General features: G+C 44.8%; 1 protein-coding gene across 1 annotated transcript in view; it reads left to right on the top strand.

The window, feature by feature from the left end:
• Positions 1-18,940, top strand: part of LOC123506924 — a 283,593-nt gene that overhangs the window by 54,177 nt on the left and 210,476 nt on the right. Inside the window, 2 exon segments of the mRNA XM_045259347.1 lie at positions 15,693-15,894; positions 16,094-17,019. Of these exon segments, the coding sequence (XP_045115282.1) occupies positions 15,794-15,894; positions 16,094-17,019 (1,027 nt within the window). The 5' untranslated portion in view covers positions 15,693-15,793.

The following is an 18,940-nucleotide window of genomic DNA, read 5'->3' as shown; positions in this document are numbered from 1 at the left end:
TTCCCCGTTTTCTTTGTGCCTTGTGTCCCTCGCCCCTTTGTTTACCCTTGGTTTATGGCGTGAGGTGCGGGGCTGTCCTGGCGAGGCTTGTAGGGAACGGCACTGTAGAGGGGCACTGTACAGGCGGTCCAGGGAGGTGTTCTGTAAGCCTAAGGAACGTACACACTACAGGAAGCGCCGGGTTATGTAGGTTATGTTTGTTAGTTTTTTTGTGTGTGTGTGTGTGTGTGTGTGCGTTTTTTTTTTCATTTATGTGTGTGTGTTCTGTGTGTCTGTTTGTGTGTGTGTGTGTGTGTGTTTGTCAGCCGTCTGGGTTTTCTTTGTCGGTCTGTCTCTGTCTGTTTGTTTGTTTTTTAGGTTGTTTGATGTTCTCTTACTGTCTGTATGTTTGTATCTTCTGTATGTCTACCTTGCTGTCTGTCCTCTTTTGCCTTCGTTAGTTAGTCATATTCTCTCTCTCTCTCTCTCTCTCTCTCTCTCTCTCTCTCTCTCTCTCTCTCTCTCTCTCTCTCTCTCTCTCTCTCTCTCTCTCTCTCTCTCTCTCTCTCTCTCTCCCTTATCCCCTCACTCTCCTCTCACCATCTCCTCACCACCTCACCATCCTTCCCTTCCCTTCCTCCCTACCCCCCACGAAGCACCAAGTCCTTTGCGCCTCTCCACACAGTCAGTCACTCCCCTTCCTCTCCTCCCCCTCCCCTGAGCCCTGAACGACACCACTTGCCGAGATATATTTGGCAGAATCTAATTAAAACTGTCTACATATTAGCTTCCGTGTTGTGATCACTCCTGGCAGCGGTGGCGCGAATTGAAACAGCGACTAAAAACAGACCGACTTCCTTGCATTATTACCGGATCGTAAATAGCGGGGCTTCATCTCGTAGAAGTATTAGTTAGCATCATCTCGCTGGCGGTGATGATCGGGGGAGAGATGGGGAGAGGGAGAGAGGGAAGGAGGGAGAGTCTTGTGTGAGTTTCTCCTCTTCTCTTGACGCTGCTTCCTTGTCTCTGGTCTTTGTGAGTGTGCGAGGGAAAGCTACGTCTTTAATTGTTTGGGTTTGTCTTGTTTTGTATACGTGAGGTGAGGTGGAGCAGTAGTGGGGATGGTGGGAAGGAGTGGGCAGGTTTGGTAGGCAAGGTAAGGTAACGTAAGGTAAGGTAAACTCATTAATTGTTTGGATTTGCTTGGTGTTACATAAGAGTTGATGAGTATAGTGAGTTGGGTGAGGCAGTGTGTGTTGAGGTCAGGTAAGGTAAGGTAAGGTAAGGTAAGGTAAGACTGTGAATTATTTGCATTAATGAATTGTTGTATACGAAGTGAAGTGAAGTGTGGTAAAGTGATGTGATTAGGTGAGAAAGAGTGGGAATGTGGTGAGGTAAGGGAAGTCAAGCATTTTAATTATCTGGGTCTGCGTCGTGTTATGAACCAGGTGAAGGTGGTGACATGTGTGGTGAGGTGGAATGAGGTGAAGTGTGGAGTGGTGTGGTGTGAGGTAAGGTAAAGCAAAGTAAGGTAAGAGGTGATGGTGGGTAATGTGATGGCTGATGAGATAAGATGAAGATGTAATCGAATAATTATAGGGAGGCAGTGTCAGAGAGAGAGAGAGAGAGAGAGAGAGAGAGAGAGAGAGTCAAATGGATGAATAAATGGCTCTATTGTGTCACTCCATGAGGTGAAAGTGGGGGGAGAATTCGGAAAATGAGGACCTCGGGCTGGCTTATCAGGGAGGGTGTGCCGCGAAGCTGTTCCCACGCTGCGAGAGGTGCGGCGTGGTGTGGCGGGGAGGTGATCAGCGTCTTCACTCCTGCGTTGCTAAACTGTGAATAACTTAGCTATTTTCACAGAAGGGATGTGGAATATGACTTATCTTCTTCCTTCGTATGATTATTTACTTACTCATTCATTTATTGTATTTATTCATTGTGATTATTTTTTGAGTCGGGTGCTGTTTCATGGTGTAATATCAGGTAGGCGTTTTTTTCTTTTATGTCACCTGTACGCCTCTGATACTTTCTCAAAGCGTACCTTATTCTCTTACGTTCATGATATAGTGGAGAGTTAATCAGTATCTTCACTTTCCTTTCCCGTCATTATACTAAACACTGTGATATTATGCCGGGTTTCGTCTCACTTGCTTTTCCATCTCTTGCACTGGTGAAGGTTGAAATACGAGTATGCTTTATTTTTCTCTGTCCCTGCTTTTTATAACATTACCTACCATTACTTCTAAACTTATGATATTATTTTCCCCCTTTTCATCACTTATTATTCCTCATCACTGTCAAAACTAACTAATTTTTCTCACTTTCCTATTAATTCTTACACCTTTAACACCTTTCACTCATAAAATATGAATGTACTTTTTCTCATACCTGTTAGAAGTTTCAGCTTTACCTTCTTAGAGATCGCTGAAGTAAACCAGCTGAAGTAAACCAGCTTCCCATCCAACCTGATCCAGTGTTGCCATTTACCTGTTGACCCTCATGGCGATCTAGCGAAGGATAGACACCGGATGCCCTTCCATGAGAAATAAGAAAAAAAGTACATTATACAGGTACAAAAAGAATAGCAACCCTTCCATTTATCAAGGCACGGGACGGCACTGAGGTGGACAGGCAGGGTTCACCTTCCTATGACGAGGACGCCTTTAATTAAGAGAGCATCTATTCACCTCGGGAACTTAAAAGTGGCCTTGACTCTTGAGGCGCTCACCCGCTTTATACTTTTTAGGGAGGTGACCGTTAAGGAAGTTTTTATATCGTGTTTTTGTCGCCCTTAGTCACTCTGCTATTCTTGTATAAAAAGATGAGATAAAAAAGGGGAAGCCAATCTGTTACCTTGAAGTATCGAAGGTGTAGAATTAATGACTGACTCACTTCCTTTATATTAGCACTTTTCCCAGCAGCGGACTCATCGGGAGTGGAGGAGAATTTAAAGGAGAACAGAGGAGCTTGTGAGAAAGTGTTGCAAAAGAATGTGCCGGAGGAAATTAAAGCGAGGAGAAGAACAGAGTACAATGCTTGTGTTCTGAAACGCTCGGGGCTTTCATAAGGTCTGTTCTCAATGGCCAAAAAGATAATTGGTAGTGTTCTTGTGGATCGTTTTGCTACTTTTCAAACTTTCCTGAGAATCTTGCAAACATCCTTGAAAAATCAATAGCTTCTAATAGAGTAGGATGTCTTTATTCGGAATCCATTTTTGGCTGTCATAAGGAGTATTTTCAAAACTAAAAACGATAATAACTGGTTGTGTTCATGATTTTTTTTTTTTTTTTTTTTTTACATTACAAGGGCACTGGCCAAGGGAAAACAAAGTGTTGGAAAAAAAAAAATCCCGCTGGTTGCCAGGCCCTGTTAAGAGGAAAGTAGGAGAAAGAGAAAAAACAAAAAAATCTAAAAGGAGGGTCCAGTTAACGTAAGAGGTGTCTTGACACTCCTCTTTTGAAAGAGTTTAAGTCATAGGCAGGTGGAAATACAGACACAGGTAGAGAGTTCCAGAGTTTACCAGTGTAGGGAATGAAGGAGTGAAGATACTGGTTAACTCTTGCATTAGGAAGATGGACAGAATAGGGATGAGAAGAAGTAGAGAGTCTTGTGCAGCGAGGCCGCAGGAGGGGAAGGCATGCAGTTAGCAAGTTCAGAAGAGCAGACAGCATGAAAACAGCGGTAGAAGACAGATAAAGATGCAACATTGCGGCGGTGACTTAAAGAATCAAGACAGTCAGTTAGAGGAGAAGAGTTGATAAGACGAAAAGCTTTAGATTCCACCTTGTTTAGTAAAGCTGTGTGTGGATCCCCCAGACATGAGAGCCATACTCCATACACGGGCGGATAAGGCCCTGTACAGAGCAAGCAGCTGGGAGGGAGAAAAATGGACGAAGACGCCACAGGACACCTAACTTCTTGGAAGCTGATTTAGCAAGAGTAGAGATGTGAAATTTCCAGTTTAGATTTTTAGTGAAGGATAGACCGAGTGTGTTTAATGTAGAGGAGAGGGAAGTTGAGTGTTATTGAAGAAGAGAGGATAGTTGTCTGGAAGGTTATGTCGAGTAGATAGTTGTAGAAATTGAGTTTTTGAGGCATTGAACAAAACCAGGTTTTCTCTGCCCCAATCAGAAACAAGTGAAAGATCAGAATTTAGGCGTCCTATAGCATCTCGCCTTGAGTCATTTAATTGTTGTTGGGTTGGGCGTCTGTTGAACGCTGTTGAATAATGCAAGGTGGTATCATCAGCATAGGAGTGGATAGGGCATTGAGTCAGATGATGGTGAAGCTTTGTCAGACTTTCACTAGAATCTTGGAAACGTCATTCCATCAGAGTACGAAAACTCCTTTTGGAAGTATTTTTGACTCTAAGGACTATATTGTATCTCAAAACATCATTAGTTGTGTTCTTATGGTTCTTTTTCAGCATTAGTGTTATGAAGCTTTGTTAAACTTTACCTGGAATCACGAAACCTTTACCTGGAATCACGAAACCCTCAAGAACTTTCAATAGATAACACAATCAGTACATTCTTAAACCCTTTGTACTCATTACCTCTATTTTTCAAAGCCAAAAAACTCATTAGTCTTGTTCTCATGTATCTTCTTCGCCATTGGTTATGTAGAGGCCATCTTAAACTTGCCATAGTCATGAAAACACTATAGAAAATCCCATTGACGTCCATTATGAAGCCGTTATGACAAGTGGAGATAAGATAAGGAAATATGAGAACAGAAACGTGAAGGAACTGATAAGAGAAAGTCAAAGGAGAATAGATGACGAGTTTGATAGGAAGCTACGTGAAAAACAGTACTTAGTGAATGGATGGTGGTGGTACAATAAAAGTATAATGTATATAGTTTTTATTCTTTATACCGTTACGAGTTTTCTTCCACTTTGACATAATCTGTGCAAGTTTTGAGTGTAAGTTCGAAAGATGACAAAGAAATATGAAAAGATAATGGAGGAGGAGGGAAACGAATAAGAGAGAGAGAGAGAGAGAGAGAGAGAGAGAGAATAAACGTAAGACAAGAAACAAAACAACAATTACCATAAAAGCAACACAAAGTCACACAAATAATGAACAAGAAACAACACTATACACATTAACTCAAACACCCACACATTACTGCCTTGTCCAACCATCTCACCTGTGTAATAATCATCGTACACACACTCATAACAATTAGCACTACGTTAATCTTGAATCCCATTACCATCTGTATCTAAAAGTATCGTATAAATTAGCATATGTATTAAAGGTGGTGGTGGTGGTGATTGGTGTAGTGGTGTATTGGTTAACCAGGCGCTGTGGTGATAGGGAAGACTCGCCAACCTTAGCTAACCCATCACCACACGTTTGAGTCCCGCCCCTGCCGACCCTTCCCCATCCATCACTCAGCGGCCACGATAGCAAGACAATGGGCACAGTTAGACGCGGGAGTTATCGCATTATTGCCACGGGTGTTCACTGTTGTTTTGTGAGTCTCGGGGTCCTTATTCTAACACACTTCCACGACGCATTTCCACTGTTTCAAAAGGTTCTAGTTAAAGGTACACGTGTTTTTCAGGGTGTTGTAATGGTTATAGAGATCAATTTACGTGATTTCTGTGTTATTAAAAGGGAATACTCTCTTCAGAACCCGACCAGTCATCTCTGTGGCCTTAGAAAATAGTCGTGGTGAGAATAAAGTGTCTCTTATAATACGACCCTCTGTCACATGGCCACCTTCTGAAACACTTCTGCACACACCTCCAATCAATTTAAAAAGTTTCTAGATGAGTTTGCGCTGGTTTTTTAAGGGTGTTTTTACGGCTCTATTGATAGATGAACAAAATATCTACATAATTAACCAGAGAAATACTCTTGAGAAAGTAGCTATTCTTTGTGCTCTTTGAGAATTGTCGCGGTGAGAGAGCAAAGTGTTTCTGAGCACGGACCACTGTTTGACGTGGGAGTGATCGCATTATTGCCATGAGTGTTCACTGCTGTTTTGTGAGTCACAGTCACCGTGTATACTTGATGATTATGATTTGAATTAGTTATCTCTTCCGATTTTGTATATATCAGGTTTTATCTCATAAGTACTTGTAAGTCTCAATTTTGGAAGTATAATCTGTCTCATCCCCTCCTGTCTGTACAGTTATAAGAATCTAAGAACATAGAAAAAAGAAAACAAGAAAAGCTGCAAGAAGCCATCAGACTTGGACAAGACGCTCCATGTATGACTAATAAGATCAGTTTACTCCGCCGATCTTAAGCTTTTCTAGTTTCCCCGTATGTGTATTGCAGCTGCAGTAAGAGCTAAACACCAGGGAGGCTGCAAGAAACAAACGTCTCATAGTAGAAGTGACAGGAAGCGGAGTCAGAAACGTTAGTGAGGTAATAGTGAGGTAAAATATGTAGGAAGTGTTTTCTCAGAGGAAGGAAGTCTGAGGAGGAAATGACAAGCAGGAAGTGAATGAGGGAATAATGCAATATACAAAAAGCAACAAGATTATTACATCCTTTATTCAGAGATGAGCAAAGTATGATTAGTAATTACGTCAGTCTAATTAAATGCTCACAAAATTTTCTGCTTCTCGTTGCGTTTGGAATAGAGTCTCACAGATGAATTAATGCAAACTTTCTTAATCCCTTCAGTACCATGACGCATTCTCATATTCATTCTGCTTATTTTTTGGCGATTTTATACAGCTTCAGAAACTTACGTGGGGATTAGAATAGTGAAGACTGGCCATTAATTTTCTGACCCCCATAGACTCTACCTAATGTTAATAAAATCGTCTGCTCACACTCAATACTCATGGTAAAAATGCATCCCAGTAATGAAGAGGTCAACTATTAAATGCTATCAAATGTTTTCTACTTACCTCTGCGTTTGAAATATGTTCCCAAAGAGTAATAGGTAGATCAGCTAACACAGTGCAATACAATACAAGTAATTATAGACTTTCCCATAACCAGTAGTCCAATCATTCACTTTTATGGTAAACTCTGGAACTCCCTGCCTGCTTCTGTGATTTTTCCTTGATTTGAATTGAACTTTCTTAAGAGGAAATCTCAAAACATCCTGCTATTATTTCTAGGGCCTGCCATCTTGTTGGACCCTTTTTTTTCCCTTTTGATTTATGTTGGCCTTGACTGCTGCCCCATTCTTAAATAACATGAAAAGCATATCATAAACATTCTCTGCTTCTTTACTCATATCAGCCTCCACTGGAAAACAAATAGACATGGGTAACTAACACAACACAACACCAATAACAACAAAACTTTCCCAGATAATCAATACGTTCTAAAAAATATGTACCTCTCAATTTACTAACCCTTCCACAAACTAACCTACATCCACAACACAGCAATACAACACCACTTTCCCAGCCTGTCAATACGTCCAATAAGCAACACATCACAGGTTCCCACACGTATAAGGAGAGAAACGTGACAGAGAGCTCGTTCATCATTCCAGCTTCTCCATACGTCTTGTGGGGAGGTAGAGGTGAGGTAATGGCCGGGCAAGTGTGCAGTGTTCCATTACAGCAGCACCACGCACACTCTTCCTCCCTCCATCATTACAGCGGGCAGTGGTGTGGCGAGTGTTTTGGTCTAGAGGAGGAGAAGGAAGGAGGGAGGAGAAGGGAGAGGTAGCAAGAAGGAACGGAAGGATAAAGGAAGGGCGGAAAAGACATGATTCCTCCTCTTTCTCTTTGTCTTCTTTCTCGTCTTCCTTCTAGTATTCCTCCTTTTTCTCCTTTTCCTCCTCTACGTATTTGTGTTCCTTCTTTCTCCTCCTTATTTTTTTTTGTCCTTTTTGAATATTCCTCCTTTTCTTTGTCTTCTCCCTCCTCCTCCTCCTCGTCTTCCTCCTTTTCGTCGTTCTTTTTCCTCCTCTGCGTCTTGGTTTTCCTCCTTTCTCCTCCTTATTCTTCTTGTCCTCGAAGTATTTATTTTTTTTATCTTCCTTGTCTTAATATTCCATCTTATCCTCTTAGTCTTCCTTTCTCATCCTTATCACCTAGTCTTTCTCTTCTTTCTAGTCCTCTTCCTCCTCCTCCTCCTCCTCCTCCTCCTCCTGAAAATCACCACTCTCCGCGTCACAAGAAGTCGTGATGGTTATGCAGTGTGAGTGTAATAGTGTTTATGGTTCCCAGGTTAGCTACTGTTGGTGGTGACCTCGCGTTGTGGAGCAGGAGGAGGAGGAGGAGGAGGAGGAGGAGGAGGAGGAGGAGGAGGAGGAGGAGGAGGAGGAGGAGGAGGAAGAAGAAAGAAGGGTGCGTGGAGGAAGACAGGAGGTGGAGTATTTGATGCTTAATATAAGAGAAAGGAAGAAAAAGTGTGTGTGTGTGTGTGTGTGTGTGTGTGTGTGTGTGTGTAGGAGACAGAGAGGTGAGCAAACACGGGTAACTAGTAACAGGAAACAGGGAGGGAGATATAAAGAAAGAGAAGGAGAGAAGGGAGAGAAGAAACAGGTGTAGTAACATTACATTGGAGAGATGGAGGGAAGGGAGAGACGGACGGAGGGAGAGAAATCAACACGTGTGCTGCTACTAGGACGGAGAAAGGTAGGGAGGGAGGGAGGGAGAGAGGGAGGGAGGGAGGGAGGGAGGAAGGGAGGGAGAAAGAATAAAATGCAGAGTAGAGAGAATAGGAGAAATGAATGAATGAACAAGAAGAGAAGAACGGAAGGGAAGGAGAGAGGAAGAGAGGGAGACGGAGGAGTGGAGGGGAGAGAGAGGAGGAGGAGGGAAAGGAGGAAAAATAAGCAGGTGTAGCGAGGCAGGAGGGAGGAAGATGAACAGGTGTTGTGGTGGTGATGGTGGTGGTGATGACGCCGCCTCGAGGGATGAGAGAGAGAGAGAGAGAGAGAGAGAGAGAGAGAGAGAGAGAGAGAGAGAGAGAGAGAGAGAGAGAGATTTTGCGTATTCCGCCCACCTTTTTGACACACGCCCACACTCCATCTCCTCTCCTCTCTCTCTCTCTCTCTCTCTCTCTCTCTCTCTCTCTCTCTCTCTCCTGCCGCACTAGCCCTGCATTCTCCGAATCCCGACCTCCTACCACACACACACACAGAGAGAGAGAGAGAGAGAGAGAGAGAGAGAGAGAGAGAGAGAGAATACCAGCTCATCACATTCGTTTCCTATAGAAGTGATGGTGGATGGATCCTCCTCCTCCTCCTCCTCCTCCTCCTCCTCCTCCTCCTCCTCCTCCTCCTCCTCCTCCTCCTCCTCCTCCTCCTCCTCCTCCTCCTCCTCCTCCTCCTCCTCCTCCTCTTCTTTCTCTCTCGTAACCGAATTTCACCAATGTCGTCGTCCTCCAACTAACTCATCTCTCTCTCTCTCTCTCTCTCTCTCTCTCTCTCTCTCTCTCTCTCTCTCGTGCTCATCCGTTTTGTCATCGGACTTATTTTGAGAGAGAGAGAGAGAGAGAGAGAGAGAGAGAGCACTAATGTTCTTTCCTTCTGCATTTCGGTTTTATATCAACACCTCTACCTTGTCTTTCCTCACTCTCTCTCTCTCTCTCTCTCTCTCTCTCTCTCTCTCTCTCTCTCTCTCTCTCTCTCTCTCTCTCTCTCTCTCTCTCTCTCTCTCTCTCTCTCTCTCTTTCTCTCTGACCCCTGACCTGGTATGTGGCTGACCCTGTGGCGCCTTCAGGAGGTCATAAGTTCACTATAAGGTCACTGTACACATGACCATCTCCTCCTCCTCTTCCTCCTCCTTCTCCTCCTCCTCCTCTTCCTCCATGACCCTCTCTGTGCCCACTCTGGGGAAGCCATTAGTGACACGTACACACACACACACACACACACACACACACACACACACACACACACACACACACACACACACACACACACACACACACACACACACACACACACACACACACACACACACACACACACACACACACACACAGGCACTTACAGGTCAAGGCAGAACGACATGTGTGAGAGAGAGAGAGAGAGAGAGAGAGAGAGAGAGAGAGAACCGGGAGTAGTGAAAAGTGACAGAAAAGAAGGCGTTTCTTTTTCCTTTTTCTTGCCCCTCCCTCTCTCTCTCTCTCTCTCTCTCTCTCTCTCTCTCTCTCTCTCTCTCTCTCTCTCTCTCTCTCTCTCTCTCTCTCTTTTTGTCTCTTACTTGTGAGTGACCGCCGCGATCTGAGTCACCCCAAGACCTGTTATTAACCTGCGGCCGCACTGAAGTGGCCTTACCTGGGGCGCCTCGCAGCACTGCCCGAAGCCACAGCACACTCGCCACTCCCGGGGAAAGCCTTATTGGGAGGCACATAACAGCGAGCCCCACACAACACACTTCAATGAGTCTGTATTTGGAGTAACTTACACTGAGTTGCACCACACGCCATATTAATCAGTGTCTGTGTAAGTAGTAATTAGGAAATAGATAACTGTAAGGATGAATAGCAAGGTAGAGGAATATATAGAGGAAAGCGAGCACCACACTTAAATGAATCTGGATTTAGAGTAACTTACATTGAGTTCACCACACGCCATATTAATCAGTAATAAATAGAGAATAGATAACTGTGAAGATCAATAGCAAGATAGAGAAATATAAAAAAAGGAAGGACATTCATAACAGCGAGCGCCACACTTGAATGAGCTTGTATTTGGAGTAACTTACACTGAGTTGCACCACACGCCATATTAATCAGTGTCTGTGTAATTAGTAACGAAAAAATATAGAATTGTGAGGAAGAATAGCAAGATAGAGGAATATAAGGAGAAAAGGATATATGGTATAGAGGGAATAGAGAAGCAAGAACACTAGAGAAGCATGGAACCACAGACCACGGTTCTATGAGTCTGTATTAGTCGTAACATAGAATCAAACAAAACAAGGTAAGAAGGAACCATTCGTGTCTTCCTCGAGTCACACGTCTACGTTTATTAATGGTGACCTGCTTATTTTGGCTTTATTGCTTTATACCTCATGTTGTAAAATGATGAAAGCAGGTCCAGTAAAGCGTGACTAATGACCCTGGAACATTTTCACCTGAAGCCTTTCACTGCAATGCGAAACGACAGCACCAGAAGTAACGCATGAAGTCTTTATAAACATCTGCAAGGAAGAAGGGGATTAAAAGACTATATTTTGCTATTTCTAACTTGTCTAAAGATTGGAGGTGGCTGAAAAATAAAGAAAGGTGTCTGCAGTGTGAAACGACAGTACCACAAGTAACGCATGAAGTCTTTATAAACATCTGCAAGGAAGAAGGTGATTAAAAGAATATATTAAGCTATGTCTAACCTGTCTAAAGATTGGAGGTGGCTACGGAACAAAGAAAGACGTCTGAGAGCGATTGCTAATTAAGGGAATGTTTACCAAATGACTGTCAAAGGGTTAAGAGTACAAAGGAAATAAGTGATTCAGGTCAATGGTCAAGTTGTCATCACGGTAGTAGCGAATTTTTATGCAGTACAGTAACCCATAAATTACAGCTCAGTACAGTTAAGGGTTACTTAGTATTGTTAACAGTACATCATTATACAGTGAAGGGAATCATTGTACATTCCAGTTGGTGGTAAATGATCATGAAGTACAGTTAGCAGTTAATTAATTACAATACAGTAAACGATTATGCAATACGTTAAATGGTTATACAGTACAGCAAATGGTTATAGAATATAGTAAACAATTCTGCATTACAACAAACGAATATACAGTACAGTATATGATTTTATAGTGTTATCAGCCATTGGTGGAACAACACGTGATTACTAACGCACGTAACTCCTTCAGTACTGAGACGCAATTTTTACCATGAGTTTTGGATATAATTAAACGATTTCATTGACATTAGGAAAGGTTTATGGAGGTCAGCAGATTAATGGCCAGTCTCCACTATTTTAATTCCCATACACGTTTCCGAAGCGGTATAAAATCACCAAATAGTAAGCAGAATGAATATGGAAATGCGTCATGGTACTTAAAGGATTAAAATACTCACGCTAGATAAAAACACGAATGGAAGAAATCACACCGAACTCAACCACATGCATTACAGCACCATAGAAGAACCCAGTGCACAACACACACCATATAAGAACAAACACAACACAATACAAAGCCAGGCCGCCAAATTAGAAAGCAACAAGCACCAGCCTTTAGCCAGCCAGTCCCGAGCCGCACTGCAGGGCACGCGGGACTCAAACAGATGGTGATGCGAGAGGTTAAAGGGAGGCAGAACGAATCGCAGTAATGGTTCTATGTTAATTAGAGCGTCTGACCTTATCACAGACCTGCTATGCGCGCACCTGACACCCGTGGGGGAGGTCAGTCCATCCACGCCACTGCCCACGTGCTATGGAGAAAGTCACATTACAGCTGGTAGTGTTGCTATAGAAATTGAGGACGGGATGTGCAGATAGAAGACAGATTTTGAGTGAAATATAAGAAAATAATCACGAGACCACAAACAGACTATAATTATCACAGCTGTTGGCATTGTAATAAAGAAAAGTCACATTACAGCTGGTTGCATTGCTGTAAGAGTTGAGTCAAGTATGAAACAGACAGAAAGGAGATATTGACTAGAGAAGAAGCAGATGTATATATCGCATTAAGAAATCTTAGATGAGCTTCATTCCTGTAAATGTAACAGCTGACCATATTGCAACAAAAAAGTCGTTACAGCTGGCCACACTGTTATAAAAAATGGAGGCGCGTATAAGACCGAAGGTAGATATTGAAAGAAAGAGAAAAATACAAGAAATAACATATGAACTTCATTCCCACAATCATTGCAGCTGATATTACAATAAAAGAGAGAACATATAAAAAAAGAGAAGATAGATAATCATAAAGTAAAAGTAGGGGAATCATATTTATTGTATCAAGAAATCACAAATTCCATTCATATAGATTATAGACATTCACAGGTCACAAAAATAGTCGCAGCAGGTTATATAGCTGGAGATGCCGCGGCTACGCAACTTAACACCACGTAACCTTACCTCATCCTGCCTTCCTTTGCTTTTCCTGAAGTTTGCTTACTTCTTTTAACCTAACCCACTCTTATCTTATCTTACTTTATCTCGCCTTATCGTATATACTGTTTAATGTAATGGAATCGTATCTTACTTTTACTTTATATTATCTTATCTATTCTAATCTTGCTTTATCTTATCAAATCTAACTTTTCCTTAATTTAATTTGCCTAAATAAACTGAGACCAATCAAACCCAAACCAACCCAACTCATCCCAACCCAGTCACACCAACCTTCCCATCCCAACCCAACCCCACCTCACTCAACCCAACCCAATCACACCAACCTTCCCATCCCAACCCAACCCCACCTCACTCAACCCAACCCAATCACACCAACCCTCCCATCTCACCCCAATCCCACCTCACTCATCCCAACCCAGTCACACCAACCCTCCCATCTCACCCCAACCCAACCTCACTCAACCCAACCCAATCACAGCAACCCTCCCATCTCACCCAAACCCCACCTCACTCCAACCCAACCCAGCCTAAAAACACAACTAAAAAAAAAAAAAACAGCTGAGATAGTGACGCAAAATACAGACACTCGATAACCAAGAAACATTGTAGCAACAGCAGCAGCAGCAGCAGCAGCAGACCCCTCCTACTCCCACATCCCCTCCCCCTAAACCTCCCCCCTTCATCCCTGCCCTTCCCAATCCCTTCACACGCACAAAGACGCCACATGAGTGAGTGAAAGGTCGCAAAACACAAACAAGAAAGAGGGCACACCATTTTTAGGCCACACACGCCATTCTAATGAGGTCACGTTGACATCAGATGAGGTCACCACCGCGGGGCTTGTGTTGAGAATTTGGGTAACCTAGGGTGGGGCGTGTCAAGAGGTCAGGGCGGGACAAGACAAGGGGACAAGGAACCTTAATCAGAGAGAGAGAGAGAGAGAGAGAGAGAGAGAGAGAGAGAGAGAGAGAGAGAGAGAGAGAGAGAGAGAGAGAGTGTCCCTTCCCTTCCCCCCCACTGCAAGGACACACTGGTCATGCAGTTCTTATCATGCATACGGATATGAAACAAAGTCCTGGCCGTCTTTGTTTAAGTCAGCATGAATATTGTTGTTATTATTATTATTGTTGGTATTATTATTGTTATTATTATTATTATTATTATTATTATTATTATTATTATTATTATTATTATTATTATTATTATTATTGTTATTAGTGGTGATGGTGGTGGTGTTCATGGTGTTACGTAATTATCTTTGTTATTGTGTTAATTTCCTTTACTACTACTACTACTACTACTACTACTACTACTACTACTACTACTACTACTACTACTACTACTACTACTACTACCTCCATCACCACCACCAATACTACTACTGCTACCACCACCAATGCTACTACTACTACTACTACTACTACTACTACTACTACTACTACTACTACTACTACTACTACTACTACTACTAGCATCCCGACATGTCCCTCCTGCCGGCAGTGTCAGGAGGCGCCGGGTGAAGAATCAATACCATTCTCTCGTCTGTAATTCTACCTGGAAGCTTGGTCAGGTGACAGGTGAGACGGCAGCGGTGGTGGTGGTGGTAGTTGAGGTTGTGGTTGAAGTTGTGACGGTGTTGTTGGTAGTTGTTGTTTATTGGATGGTAACAGTGGTGATGGTGGTGGTGGTGGTGGTGGTATATTGATGGTGATGACAATAATTTTGTGGATTTTTTTTTGTCTAAGAAATTTCATGGTGTAGGATTCTTCTCCTTTCCTGTCCTATATGTCATACTTAAGGCATACTGCATAACTTACCATGAACAGCTTCGTAAGGGCCAACACGTGTGCTGCTGCTGCCGCTGGTGGTGGTGGTGGTGGTGGTGGTAGTAACAGTGGCGGTGGTGGCGATAATAGTGATGGCGGTGGTGGTGATGATGGAGGAATAATATTAGCAGAAATAATTAAGACAATAAGACCGGTAGTAATAATAATGTTAATGGAAATAATAGAGGCATTTTTGTATCATTATTATTGGAAGGAGTATAGCAGTAATCATCATCATCATCGAAATAGCAAAAACAAACAATAACAATAACGACAAGAATTATACAAAAATATATGAGGAAAAATTACAAAGGCAATAGTTGTGGCGAGGAAAAGGTGGAGGAGGAGGAGGAGGAGGAGGAGGAGGAGGAGGAGGAGGAGGTAGGAAGGGGAGGGGGAAGGGAGGAAGAGTCGTGTCCCGCCAATGCCCCGTTACCCCTGCTCTGCCCCGCCGTGTTTCCGGCCACCGAGCCCCGCCCCTCCCCCGTCCCCCTTTGCTTCCCCTGCTAACGGGCGGGGGTGTCACGGAATGCCCCGCGTGGCCCTCACCCCTCACCTCGCCCTCACCCTTCCCCTCACGCCCTTTCCTTTCGCTTAATTGCAAAGGTGTGAGCTGAGGCTGTGGTGGGGAGGGTGTGGCCCGGGGGTGTGCGGTGAGAGGGAGGGAGAGTGATGGTGCAGGGGAGGGAGGGAGTGGGCTGTCAATCCTTGGCGTTAAATCTTCCTTCCTTTCTCTGTTTGCCCCCTTCCCCCTTTATCTCTCTCTCTCTCTCTCTCTCTCTCTCTCTCTCTCTCTCTCTCTCTCTCTCTCTAACACATACAAAAGTTGGCATTTGATGTATTTTTGTGCTTCTGTGTGACTTTCATGTAATTTGGTGCAATTGTGACACTAACACGTGCTCTCTACAGTCACAGGTGTGGGCGTCTACCTGAGCGGGGCGCGGCTGCCCTCTCCTGCCCGCCGGCCTTCAAGGGCAGGCGTCCATGGCACAGGCGGCGCCGCCAGCAGGATGTCGAGCAGTCGTCGCGGCGCGCCTCTGTCTCCTGCCGCCCTCGCCGCCACGCTGCGAGAGGTGCAGGCGTCACTCCAGCAGCAGGTCTCCACGTCATGGTGAGTCTGGGGAGAGCTGCCGCGCTTTCTCTGTGATCGGGGAGGGATGGGAGTGCGGGGTGCGTGGCCCTGGTGTCCGGCTGACCCACCGCCGCGGGCCCCCGAGGCGCTGGGGTGTGCACAGCGGGCCAGGGGTCAGGCGAGTGTGTGACCGCTGCGGTGTATACACCAGCCTCCTAAAGACAGTTTCTGTTTGCAGGTCGCTAACGCAGGCAGCTGCGGAGAGGCGTGAAAGCCCGCAGCAGGAGGAGGACGTGAACGAGGCCTTCGGGGCGTGTCAGACTATCGAGTGGAAGGAGCAGGAGTTCCTGTACCTGAAATCCCGCGTGGAGGGACTCGGGCGGAGGGAGAGTTATTGTGCTGTAAGCGGCGGCAGGACTGGGACAGGGTCTCTGCTGCCGCCTGTGCACAGAGCATTGGTCAGGTCAGTGTCCACACCTGACGCCCCCGCCCTGGAGACCCGGGCACGCCCGTCACGACAGCAGGGGCGGCGGCCCTCACTCAACTTGGAGATGCGAGCTGGGAACACCTGTGGCTGTGGCAGGTGGGCAGGACCCGACCTGCCGGAAGAGCCAGATAGCTACGACCTGCACGAGGTGTCCAGCCAAGTGCGCGCCAAAATTGTGTCTTACGTGAAGTCGGCGGCGTGGGCGTCTCGCGAGTCACTGCTGTCTGCGGCCTCCTTCAGCATAGCGACCAGCGATGAGGATGAGGTAGAAGAAGAAGAGGAGGGCAGCGTAGTGCGGGACGGCCCGGCCAGGTCTGTATCGGAGGAGACGCTCACTTACTCCCTGGAGCCGCCCGCCTGTCCCGCCGAGAGCGATGCGCCTCCCTGTCCCACCAGCCCCGTCAGCCCCGACACCAGGCTCAGCTTCTCCTCCATCCTGGACTCCATCCCTCACATCGACTCCTCCGACGACGAGAGGGAGGAGCGGGAAGACAAGAGGGACACAATGAAGGAGAAAGACAAGGAAGAAGAGCAGGAAAGCTTACACCAGGAGGACACGGCTGCAGAAACAATCACCTCTGACGAAGGACGTGAGCCTGAACTTCCTCCGCTGTGCCTGCCCGAAGATGACCTGTCTGGGGAGGCAGGGGACGCCGCCGCTCGCCGCCACGCCCAAGGTGAGTGACGCGCAAGTGTACTGGGGTTGGGAGGGCGGGAGAGAGGAACCTGTCGCTAATCTCTGAGAAATGACGCAGCTCTGGGAATATTAGTTACCTGACTCTTGTATTGACATAGAGTGCCTGAGAGTGAGGGAAGGGATGAGGTGAGAAGAGAGAAGTGTGGGATAAGGAAGGGACAGGGCAGGACGAGAATTAAAGGGAAGAAAAGTCAAGGAAGGAGAATGAAAGGGACAAAACTGACAGGAAATGAAAGGGAGGGACAGAGGCTGGAAAAGGAGAAGGGGAGGGAGAAAGAGAGAAGTATCGAAGGAAAGGAAGTGAGAAAATAATAGCAGGAAAGTGAAGTAAAAAAGAAATAGAAAAAAAATAATAAATGAAAGAAAACACGCAGAAAAAAATAGAAGGGAAAGTAACGATACAAACACCACACAAATCAAATCCCGAGACAAAGCAAGCCAAAACACAACACCTACTTATTTACAATTGATTCCCTGCGGGCAAGTGTTATTCTTTCGACTCCCTCCCTTCTCCAAGCATCACGGCGCGGGCACTTCCTCTTGGCACACTTCTCCGTTTTCTTTGTGGCCGACCGAGGGAACACTTGCGGCCAGCTGGTATCAAGGAGGAGGAGGAGGAGGAGGAGGAGGAGGACGCACACCTGGTCCTCCTCTTAAAGTCCTCGACCGCTCTTGAAAGGGAATCCGGCAAGGGGTGAAGGAGGCCCTGAAGGGGTGATGGGAGGATTGAAGGGGTGAGAGGTGATGAAGGACTGAGAAAGAGTACGAAAGGGTGAAGGAAATGATGAAGGGGTAATGGGAAGAATAAAGGGATAAGGGAGGGAATAAAGGAGGGAGATAGAGTAATGCGGTGGGGGTGAGGGAGGAATGAAGAGAGAAAGAAAGGAGGATTGAGGGAGGAAAGGAAGGGGTGAGGGAGGGAAGGAAGAGTAGAAAGAGTGATGTGTTCCCTCCCATTACTCCTCCTTCAAAACTCCTCTTCCCTCCCTCTCCCTTTCTCTCCCTCCCTATCCCTCCTTCTCCTTCATTATTCATCCTTCATCGCGTCACCTTCCATCACCATCACCACTGCCTTGTCCAGCCACGCCCTCCTCCTCCTCCTCCTCCTCCTCCTCCTCCTCCTCCTCCTCCTCCTCCTCCTCCTCCTCCTGCTCTTATCTCCACAGGCCCTTCACTGTCTTCTTTGTATCATTGTATATTTCCGTACACTATAGCACTCTCTCTCTCTCTCTCTCTCTCTCTCTCTCTCTCTCTCTCTCTCTCTCTCTCTCTCTCTCTCTCTCTCTCTCTCTCTCTCTCTCTCTCTCTCTCTAATCAGTTGGCCCACTCACGCTATCGATAAGTGACAATTGAGTTTATTGGTAACTTTAATTGAATTTGATAACTGTTATCATTGTTATCATCATCATCATCATCATCATCATCATCATCATCATCATCATCATCAGTAATAAGATAATAATGAGCAAATAGTGAAAATTTTAAAGATAATATTATTGCATTGAGTTTGATATTCTTGTCTTTCTTTTTGTTTTTCTTCTTTTCTTTGTGGTTAATTTTTCAAGAAGTAGTTGAAACAGAACGCAGTGATATTTAAGTTCACATTTGTACTTTCCATCTTTTTATTCCTTTTGTTTTCCTGCAGTTTTATCTTTTTTTTTCTTCTTCTTGTTCTTTGCTTTATCTTCATTTCTCTATTCCGTTCTCAGCTGTTTTTCTATCTTTCATATTTTTCCCTTCTTTATTCTTATTTTCATTTTTTTTTTATTTTGTGTATTATTTTTATTACCTGGTGCTAAAGATTAACACACACACACACACACACTCTCTCTCTCTCTCTCTCTCTCTCTCTCTCTCTCTCTCTCTCTCTCTCTCTCTCTCTCTCTCTCTGTGTTCAATTT

The sequence above is a fragment of the Portunus trituberculatus genome, chromosome 21, assembly GCF_017591435.1.
Source record: "Portunus trituberculatus isolate SZX2019 chromosome 21, ASM1759143v1, whole genome shotgun sequence".
NCBI lineage: Eukaryota > Metazoa > Arthropoda > Malacostraca > Decapoda > Portunidae > Portunus > Portunus trituberculatus.
Note: the sequence above shows the minus strand (reverse complement) of the source record. Positions and strands in the feature narration are given on the sequence as shown.